This window comes from Poromitra crassiceps, assembly GCF_964638095.1.
Source record: "Poromitra crassiceps genome assembly, chromosome: 6".
Lineage (NCBI taxonomy): Eukaryota > Metazoa > Chordata > Actinopteri > Beryciformes > Melamphaidae > Poromitra > Poromitra crassiceps.
The window spans coordinates 18,005,925-18,016,998 of record NC_139627.1 but is presented as its reverse complement, the minus strand read 5'-3'; the positions used below and the strand labels follow the sequence as shown (position 1 = coordinate 18,016,998).

The window sequence follows — 11,074 nt, the reverse complement described above, 5'->3', positions numbered from 1 at the left end:
ACTGTAAAGTGGTAATTATTCACCTCAATTTGCTAGCAGAACGGTGACGGTCCATATCCTAGCAAAGTCGGAAAAAATACATCTAAAATGTCACGGAACTGAGAGCTCAGTCAGACTTTTCTTTCGGTCAAGAGAGGAAGAAAGAGACTAGACTAGAGGAAAATCCTGCTCTCCATAATTCCGTCATTACTCGAAGATATCACAGTCAACTGGATGGTCAAGATGATTGATTGATTGATTGATTGATTGATTGATTGATTGATTGATTGATTGATTGATTGATTGATTGATTGATTGATTGACTTGTTTGTTTGTTTGTTTGTTTATTCATCATTCATTAATTTTTTTCAGTTTGATTTATTTATTTATTCAAGATTCAAGATATTTTAATAGCCATAGTAAGTAATTAGATTACAAACGAGGCATTTGACTTAGTGCAAGTATACAGCACAGCGGTCACGACATCAATAGTAGAAGATGGAGCAATACAGAACAATCTCAAATTATAAAGTGCAAAGTAAAAAGTCCTTTAAAGTGACATAGGGAGGCTGGGGGTAGGATAGTGTCTGTGTGGGGTAATGTCCATGGGTGGTTCCCCAGCCTGTTACATTGGGGGGAGAGATTGATAAAGCCCTGATTTGTGGGGGCGGATGGGAATTGGGAAGAAACTGTCCCTGTGTCGAGAGGTTCTGGTACTGCCAGACATCAGTCTTCTGCCATGGGGGATGGCCTTGAAGAGTTCATGACCTATGTTGGAGGGGTCGGCCATGATTTTCCGAGATCACTTTAGCATCCTGGCAGTGTGTAGGTCCTGAAGGAATGGCAGGTTGCATCCAACCACATTTTCAGTGCAGCGGATGATGCGCTGCAGGAGATGTCCTATAGCGACAACAGACCAGACCGGTGATGGAGGAGGTGAGGATGGACTCGACGGTGGAGGTGTAGAAAGGTGGAGGTGGAGGTGTGCCAACGCTGCCTTTGGCACCTTGAACGTCCTCAGCCGCTGAAGAAAGTGCATCCTCTGTTGTAGCCTGGGTAAACCCATCCCCCACGTGACCTGCTCTCAGACCTGTTCTCAGTCACTATGTAGTGTAGATAGTGACTGGGAACTGAGAGAGCAGGTCACGTGGTGGCTGGGTTTACCTAGGCTACCTCTGTTGTGCCTTCTTGGTGAGAGTTTTGATGTTCAGTTCCCATTTCAGGTCCTGGGTGATGGTGGACCCCAGGAAGCAAAAGAAGGACTCCACAGTGATGACTGTGGAGTCACCCAGGGTGATGGGGGCTGCGTTCTTCCTGTAGTCCACAACCATCTTCATTGTCTTTTGAGCAATGAGCTCTAGGTTGTTTTGGCTGCACCAAGTCATCAGGTGGTCAATCTCCTGCCTGTACACAGCAGACTCGTCACCATTAGAGATGAGCCCTATGAGGGTGGTGTCATCATGCGAATTTCAGGAGCTTGACGGACTGATGGCTGGAGTACAGGAGAAGAGGTATGGAGAGAGGACGCTGCCCTGGGCAGCTCTGGGGCTGATGGTCCAGGAGTCGGTGACATGCTTCCCCAGCCTTACATGCTGCTTCCTGTTCTTTAGGAAGTCTGTGGACCATGCATCTGCAGATGGAGTCAAGCACGCCCAGCTGGGAGAGCTTCTCGTGCAGCAGGCCTCAAAGGCCGAACTAAACTCCACAAACAGGAGCCTGGCATAGGCTCCTGCGGTGTCCAGGTGCATGAGAATGTAGTGGAGGGCCATGTTTATTATTACTTAATTATTACCTAAAAATACCCTGTCAAGAGAAGAAGACCGAGCAATATGTATTTATTTATTCATTTTTCAAATGTCTGTGTCTTTTGGTCATTATGTTTCTTCTGCTTAATTAATTATGGTGGTGTCGGTGTGCCTTATGAGATCAAGGGTCAGTCCTTGGGCCAATTGTGTTTTCTTTATGGGGTCTAATTATTTGACTTGCTTTGGCAGAAAAACAAAATACTATTGAGACACATCACACATAATCAATTCTGAAATATTTATTTTGACTGGTTATTAAGTGAGAAGCAGTTGGGCACACTGTCAGCACTTTTCCTTGTTATGCTGATAATACTCAGCTGTATGTTTCAGTTACACATCAAATGCCTCAGCAATAGTCTTCATTCTCTCCTGTTGCACTTTGTCTTCAGTCTAAAACTCCTATTGCTCCCCTATAGCTTAACATCACTATTATTTTTATCGACCAAAAGGTAATACCTTGAAAGAATGTATAAGAATTAATATTTTGATCATAGCTCTCACTCTCTTCACCCAAACTATAATAAAAATAGCTATGTAAATGTTCTAAATCAACAGTGTCTGGATGTCTGTCCCGAGCAACACTTCCTGCACTGTTTATACTGTATCTATCCTGTCTAGATTAATTGCTGCATGTGGTCCTGTCAAAGTATTTTGAGGAGGGGAAAAACATTTATTATCACACAATTAACCCCCTTTATTGGGTAGCACTTTACATTACAGCTAGTTAACACCATGGTAATAGGGGGGTAATAGTGTAATACCGTAATTGCCAAATTAAACCAGGTAATAGCTTGGTATTAAGAATAGGTATATCTGGGTAATTATTTTCAAATGTAGCCTATGTAATAGGCTAATACTTGCTTGGCTAGCTATTGCCTGGTTATTACTTTGGTAATTACATGGTATGATTACCTATTATCACACTATTACACCCTGTAATGTATATTGATTTTATTTGAAATGCAGGATTGTCAATCTGATTTAATTGACCCGAATTAAAATTTCAACTTACTCCTTAATTACAGTAGAACTAGTCCATATCCGTCCGTGACATGAAAAAGAATGTTAACTACTTTTTTGTCCCTAGAGTGTGTGAACTACATGTAGTTTCAGTCTACTTTAACTTTAACTGATGACGCTGAACAAGTTGACAGCAAGGAGGCTTTGACTGTATGGAGGTTATGATCAGACTTTACGCCACGCACTCACTAAGTTTGGCCCTCGTTGCTCGCCGTTTAAACCCGTACGTGGCAGTCACAGAGCAGTGCAGCTCAGTGCGCTGATGCTGGTGCGGCAGCTACCCTGCAAGTAGCTTACTCAAACTGTCAACATTTCGCTTCATAAACTTCAGTCCTCCTAGTACTTTGTACATGCATACCGCTGGGATATACTGAAGCAAGGATACTCATTCATTCCACACAGTCCGCGTAACACTAGCTAGTAAAACACGAAACATGTTTACGGTGTCGGAGCTCGTTGTCCTGCTGGCCGTCTTGTGTGCCACTGCGTCTGGCTACTTCGTTAGCATAGACGCCCATGCCGAGGAATGCTTCTACGAGCGGGTCAACTCCGGGACCAAGATGGGCCTTATGTTTGAAGTTGCTGAAGGGGGTTTCCTGGATATCGACGTTGAGGTGAGATTTACGCTGATATCATAAACTAGACCGCCAAGTTGGGCAAATAGGTGGGGGGTTCCCCTTTTGACTGAGAATGCTGTGTACGGCCTGTAATGATAAGAGGCTAACCAAACCAAACGAGCAACTGGCCGCCGGGCTAATGACTTTCAACTCAGTGTCGGCTGTAAGTCGGTTTAAACTACGGATTCAATTATTTGAATATTGACACATTCATTTATTAGATTTGCTTTCAGATCAAAAGCAGATGTGACATTGTTCATTCAGTTAACATGAAGCTATACAGGAAGTGCAACGTTAGCACTAGCTTAGTAACTAGCTAAGTAATGCTAGCTGAAACTTAGCAGCTGTTTACCAGTTCAGTTTGATCCTAAAATTGTCTAAAAGTCTGGGGCTCGTTTAACTATCTATCTGGTTACATGCTGCTCTATTCCAATGTGCATATTTGAATATATTTTTGCATATTCTGGTGTTGCCAACTTGCCATATGTTGCCAACATGCCACCCCTCCCTGCATGATATGTACTGCTGCATTGTTGTTTAGTTGAATTATGTTTATGATACTCTTGTGTTGCTTACAGATAACGGGTCCTGATGGTAAGCAGATTTACAAAGGGGACAGGGAGTCCAGTGGAAAGTACTCAGTGGCAGCACACATGGATGGAACCTACAAGTTCTGCTTCAGCAACAAGATGTCCACTATGACCCCCAAGATCGTCATGTTCACCATCGATATTGGAGAGGCACCTAAAGGCCAAGACATGGAGACTGAAGGTAGACACTGTGTGTGTGTGTGTGTGTGTGTGTGTGTGTGTGTGTGTGTGTGTGTGTGTGTGTGTGTGTGTGTGTGTGAGAAAGAGAAAGAAACTCCATGTGTCATATGCTTTTGTCTGTTTCAGGGTTAATCATACGCACCACGGACCGGAATAGTACTTTTTCTTGTATGCTGCTGTTTTATTGACCTTGTTTCATAGTTTGTGCTAGTCTCTTCCCTTTCTTGACTTTATTCTGGGCCCTCTTCTCTTCTTTGTAGGTGGTGACAGCTGGGATGGTAGGGCATAGGGCAGGCTGCGGCAACACTACCATTGTGAAATAGACTTTTGGCGTGTGATGCACTGCAGAGCTTTCTCTAACCAGTCTTGTTTCCCCCTCGTGTAAACTAATATTATGTACCGCTATTGCTAATACACTTATTAAATGGAGGCAGTAAAGTAACCCTTGTGTTTGTGAATGGTTTGAGGAATTTCACAGTGAAAAAACATGGTCCTGTTTCCCCGGTGATGGGGTGTTGCTCTTTCATAAAGCATGGGACTCATTAAGTGTGAGAATGTTACGCATGCATTCCATATAGGGATGCACCGATTGTGAAATTCTGGGCTGATACCGATGTTTAAAATAACAATTTGGCCGATGCCGATACCTGTGTTTTTTTGTTTCTTTGCTTATTTTGTGACAGGGAAACCAAGATTCTAAAAAAAACCCCCACCAAAAACACTGAACTGTTTTAAACTCTTTCAGCACTTCATCACACTATCTTTGAATGAGCACATTTCAATCATACCAATTTATCAAACAACCTTGAATGTAAAACTTCTTGACAAAGATTAATTTTGTGAAAAATAGGCTAACTGTTTCAAAAGTCTTTTTAGCTTGCTATACAACTACCTACTCAAAACAGATAAACAGAGGCCACTGCCATCGGTGAATGTCATCTTATTTGTCGATGGCAGTCGACAAGGAGAATATCGGCTGATACTGATGTACGGCCGATAAATGGGTGCATCCCTAATTGCATAATGCATGTTGTTTTTTGCAGCGGGCCTGTGTTGTGTTGTGACTTACTGTTGATGGGGTATCTTTCAGCCCACCAAAACAAGCTGGAGGAGATGATCAATGAGCTGGCAGTTGCCATGACCGCTGTCAAGCACGAGCAGGAGTACATGGAGGTCCGTGAGAGGATACACCGAGCAAGTGAGTCCCCCGGCCTATGAGAGCTGAGACCCAGTTCATCATGTTAGGTTGTATCTGTGTGAATCCACATGTTAACTCAAGCCCGTCTGTTTCTCTCCTCCCAGTCAACGACAACACAAACAGCAGAGTGGTGCTCTGGTCCTTCTTCGAAGCCCTCGTCTTGGTGGCGATGACGCTCGGACAGATCTACTACCTGAAGAGGTTCTTTGAAGTACGGCGGGTGGTGTAGTGCAGTGCACGGTCCCTCTGTGTGCGCCGACGTTTCTCCAACACCCAAGAAGGTTATTTACACTCTGGAAACGAGACTGTCAGTTTTCAGTAAAAGCCTAAATACAATTGGATCTCAAATATGCTTCTGTTCTCCTGTTACCCATCTGGTCCCATATTTATAAATGTGGTTTATTATAGTTGTACATTTTGAATGAAAGGCCAAAACATTCTTGGATTGATGTCAGTTTTGATTAGCATTTTTCTCATTTAAATAAGTTGTTCAATTTGTTTTTCTACAGTACATTTGTTAAATAACAGTTAACCACCAATCACTTGCCAGTGTAGTTTTATGTATGTGTGAATGACTGTGGCTCGTAATTTTAAGTAAAGTCAATGAGATGAATATGACTTCTACATGCACACACTGAGGAATAGGCATGTCAGGAGGAGTCACCACAGGAGAATGTATCCCTTGTTAACCTGTCTATGGGACCCTTTTCCAATGTTAGAAATGTCAAACACAGATACCGGGGTCCCCACCAAGTGAAACAATGCCCAGGTAGATATGTCAACGCTGTACACTGTGGAATGGTCTGCAACAACTGATTGCATTCCTGGCGAATAAGTCTCTAAATATCTGTAGGATTTTCATTGCAGCTGGTCTGAAGTGCAAAACACATCGGCGGTATTTGGCACGTGTCAAAACAGCCCCCCCCCCCCCCCCCCCCCCCGCCCCATTATTTTCTATGTACAATCCCACACTGACGACACTTCACGCCACTAACCTGTCTCGTTGTCCCACGCTGTGTGTGGTCGGTTGGGTGAGCTGCAGCGCCACGCTTCCTGTGTGTGTTAGGGGCATCAACACATGACGGCGCATCATACTGCATCATATGCCTGCCGCCACCAATGTGTTTTGCACTTTAGAGGGAAAGTGTACTAGCCTGGTAAAGCAGCCTGAACTGTACAGCTTCTAGCTCTTTTTGTTGATTCATAGAAATGTATGCCACACAACACTTCTGTGGATCATGTTTTTGCTAAATAGGCAATGCGGGGAAACGGTTTGACTCCCTCCGTAGTTCAGAAATGTAACGACGGGCCAGTAGTTTGCCATCTGCGGCCTGCGAATTCACAAGTCGATTAAGTTTCAGACAGTTTCACGTTCCAACTAGGTAACAAGCCCTTGATGAGTTGACGCAGTGTTGGTTTTTGGGCTGGATTTTAAACTGAACTGCTCGGGTTGGAACTCCAAAACCAGGGTAGAGAAATACTGAAACTCATGTTACATGTTGATTGATGCTGGGGGGTGGGGGTATGAAACCTAATGACTGCTGTGTGTTTTAGTTGCTTCTACTATAGTAATTTTGTTGGGTTTGGGTATTTTAAGTTATGTGACATTAAGCAGATTTGTATGTTTGTTTTTGTTTTTTTTCCTGGAGCGTATCCAGTGGGATGCAACATTTGGACATTGGGATGCCTTTCAAAATGAATACCCCCCGCCCAGCTAAAGAATTGTCCAAGGCATTACCTACACATCCAGCACACATCTGCAACAACAGAAATGTGGCATGTTATTGAATATGCCCCAATTTTGTACTCGACAACTTCTGGTGTGCTCAGGCAGGTGTAACTGCTGTACACAGTCTCTCCTTTGTGTGATTAAAACAATCTGATCAATGGATCTGTACAAATGTGGAATGTTTGTGGACAATTACCCAGGTTTCATAATAAATCCAATATTCTGTAATTCTTTGGGCGTGTTTCAAAATGGACTGTATTCTTGGTTTATTGTTACATAGACAGTTGAGGGCCTGGTGCTCAGCATTGGCAGCCATTGGGAATTGAAATCCTGGAAGGATGACATTCCTCAAGCATTTATCATCCAAATGAGGCCATTTTCAATATAACGGTGTAAAGGCCATCATTAGAGTAATGGTCTTGAAACTGAATCCGAATCACTTTTATTGCCACAGTATGCAAGTTACATTAGACAAGACAAATTCCTCGTATGATTTTGATTCTGATTCAAGACCATTACTCTTAACGATGGCCTTTAACATCATTGCTCCAACATAAAAATAAATAATTATTTATTAAGTTTTACAAATGGCTGTGCACTCAGTCACACAAGACTTTTCCATTCCATATCACTGACCTTGGAAAAGGCTCAACACAGTGGGCAGAATGAAGTGTAAAAACACCTTAAGTTACTGCTGCTAAATTATGACTCCCCCAAACAAAGAAACTCTTTGTAGTTTGTATTTTTTTTTATTTTTACAAACTTTATTTTAGTTTTCTTTGTAGTTTGTATTTAAGCAAATCGTATGACTGATTATTTAGACGACATCTAGTCTGCAGCCACTGCTCTGCTCTCCCATCGTTCCATGCCTCTTCCTTGGTGCATGAGGGGAGTGGTTTCAGTGGTCAACCTTTCAAACTGCAAACTTATTGGTTGCAATTGAAGGGTGGATTTTTTCCACACAATCAGTAAAATAAGATAAATAATAAATAAATCAGACGATACACAGGCAGGTAATAATGCCATTGCAGTTGTGGTCTTTCTTGACTGGTCTTGAAATAAAATCCAGAGACCATGAAAATGTGACCTTGAGACCAAGACCGGTCTCGAGTACTCGCAACACTAGCTATTTGTCCAAAACATCTGCTTGCCAAGTTAAAAGATCATCTACAATGGGCTGTCTAATACCCCTTTCACATCAAGGGTCCAACCAAGGTTATTCCCAGCTTGATTTTGTGTCTGAAAATGTTGACCCAGAGTAATTTTATTCTCAAAATGACACATTTTAAACATTGACACAGGTTTAAACTGTGTGTGTGTGTGTGTGTGTGGGGGGGGGGGGGGGGGGGACACAATAGAACAAACTCAACCACAAATCAGAAGCAGAGTAGGGTGGGTCTTGACTGAGTCAGACTTCACATCACTTCTTCGTCTAAAAAACTTGAGGTACATGTAGAAATGCTGCCTCACAGAAGGTGATTAACAAAAAGCAAGTATTTGTAATTTGTATCAAAATACTTTTTGATGTATTTTCGCCCCGTCTCTATATGCATGCATTCATAAATACATTAGAAATGGTAAATTAACAATCTTTTTAGAGTTGACATATCATTTGCATAAATAATCAAGTGAGACTGATCTGCTGAAGTTGCCCATGCTCAGAATAGCAGGTTTTGCACACTGCACTAAAACTGACTTTTAGTGAAAGCATTTTGTGGACTTGATCAAATGAAGATTGGTACACATAACAAGGACCACGCCATAACAATATATCGTTTAAAGGTTGAATGAAAAGTCAGATGTGTGTGTGCTGAGGTGAAGATGGAGGAGGATGTCATCTGTTAGGCTGGTCTGGGAGGACCTGCTGAAGACCGTGTGGAGGAACCTCAGTGTGGGCGTTCTGTCTCAGCCGTGTTCCTGCCCGAGCAGATTAGAGAACCCCCAGACGGAACCTAGAATGAGATGTGAGATAGGTATGCACCGGATTGAATGAGAAGGAATGAGGGATGAAGAGGTGAGGGCAGGGATGAGGGGAAGGGGGTGTGTTGAGAGATTTGAGACGAACAGGGCAGGTTGCAGGTTCAGCAGGTATAAGTAACCTTGCCAGGTAAATGAGAGGAGTGGTTGAGGCGTGGCCCTGCTCCCAAACCTAAATTAACAGGTTGACTTCCAGTTGTTCTCACATGGATTCAGATCTGATTCACAGCATCATGTATGGTAATGTTTTTTTTTCATTAAAAAAAAACACTGTAAAAGACCAAGCTGTGTGTTACTAAAAACATTTTATTTCTCAATCCATACAGAATAAGTTGGCAAAATACATTTTATTTATACAGCACTTCTCTTCTTGTTCTCTCATAAAAGCAAAGTTTGCAATGTACTTTATCATACAGCATAAAAGAAAGAATTGTAAAATATACAAAGGCGTTAAAAATTGCAAAGCACATTGCAAAGGTGGTTAAAAATAAAAACACCACAATAAAATAAAAAGCCTGCAAAACTACAGTAGGTCAATGAGTGTGTCACTTGAAGACTTGAGTAGAGACTGTGCAAAAGAGGAGCTGGTAAATCTACACTTCTACTGGACGCTTCACAAATACTGATCCTGGTCCCAACAGGCATTCATGTTCTGAAGCTCGGACAAAAATAGATGACAAAGTGCTTTACAAACAATCAAAGACAATCCCATAAAAGGAGATGTCACCTCCTCTGTGTGAATGACAATCACAATCTTGGTGTGGGAGGTAAAGTCAGATTATGTTTTCATTTGAGATGACACAATGTTAGAAGTCAATCACTTTTTCACAGACCCAGTAATACAAAGAGTTACAACTCATATCATACCACCTGTTTAGTTCTTGTAACCAATATATGTTAAGAACACAGTCCTCCTGTCGACCTGTGGAATTTCCACTGGGCTGGTCTGTGCCCCAGAACCTGTTTAAAAAAACAAAAGTCAACTGTACTTGATGGAAAATAAGATGCACAATGCATTATCATTATCAGGCCAACCTGTTAACAGTAAAGTTAAGTAGGACTGAAGAATGAGTGTCTTACCTGCTGCTCAGAGGTTTACCATCCACCCATTTCCAGACTCCCTCCTCATCTCTGTCACTCAAACCAATCCAAATGTTCTTGTTCAAGGAATTGATGAATTTCTGTTGAATTGTTTCAAAGACAAATGCCATCAACACACACTTGTGAATCACTCAAATAAAGTGTGGAATGTGAGACCTTTAATCCAAATTAATCAAATTAAACACACCAAAGAGATTTTTACAGTCAAACAGCAACTTCAGGGGAAAATGTGTTGCCACTTTTCTCTTTACCTGTTCTTCTTCAGTGTTTATGATGAGCAGGTCTGCTCCTCTCTTTATGCACTCCTGCCTGCTGTCCTCCCAGCTTCTTATCTCAGTAGAAATGTAGTAAAAACTGTTGCTGAATAAGCTGCATCCTCCATCTTTACAGAGACGCTCTGCAAGAGGAGAGGAGCTTAGCAAATAAAACACAATGCATACGCACACAAATGTACAGTACATGCAAGTTCACACACACACACACACACACACACACACACACACACACACACACACACACACACACACACACACACACACACACACACACAGGCAGAGTAAAGCCCTATTTGCACAGGATACGTATTACCTGGGGACCTCTGGTAATTTGTATTAACTGTGTGTGTCTCTCTCTCTGTCGTGTGTGTGTGTGTGTGTGTGTGTGTGTGTGTGTGTGTGTGTGTGTGTGCGTGCGTGCGTGCGTGCGTGCGTGCGTGCGTGCGTGCGTGCGTGCGCGTGTGTGTTAAGACTCACTGATCTCAAACCAAGTCATCTTGTTGAGGGTCTTTTTGTTTTCAGACCAGGTCTTGTTGGGGGTCTGCAGTTTGTTGAGTGATTCTTCTTCTAGTCTGCCAACAGTCTTTGTATCTGCACAGGAAA

At 42.4% G+C, this 11,074-nt stretch overlaps 1 protein-coding gene across 1 annotated transcript; it reads left to right on the top strand.

The window, feature by feature from the left end:
- The first annotated feature begins 3,059 nt into the window (after positions 1 to 3,059).
- Positions 3,060 to 7,351, top strand: tmed2 (transmembrane p24 trafficking protein 2). Its single transcript, XM_083638572.1, has 4 exons — positions 3,060 to 3,418; positions 4,000 to 4,192; positions 5,282 to 5,389; positions 5,494 to 7,351. Exons 1-4 carry the CDS (start codon positions 3,239 to 3,241, stop codon positions 5,616 to 5,618), a joined length of 606 nt encoding a protein of 201 aa, XP_083494698.1. The 5' UTR covers positions 3,060 to 3,238; the 3' UTR covers positions 5,619 to 7,351.
- The last annotated feature ends 3,723 nt before the right edge of the window (positions 7,352 to 11,074 follow it).

What these genes read in the sequence shown, in the direction of transcription:
- tmed2 (XM_083638572.1), top strand. Translation starts at nt 3,239, where the DNA reads ATGTTTACGGTGTCGGAGCTCGTTGTCCTGCTGGCCGTCTTGTGTGCC. An exon ending in TCCTGGATATCGACGTTGAG is followed by an intron (nt 3,419 to 3,999) that starts GTGAGATTTACG and finishes TGTTGCTTACAG; the next exon opens with ATAACGGGTCCTGATGGTAA. An exon ending in CCAAGACATGGAGACTGAAG is followed by an intron (nt 4,193 to 5,281) that starts GTAGACACTGTG and finishes GGTATCTTTCAG; the next exon opens with CCCACCAAAACAAGCTGGAG.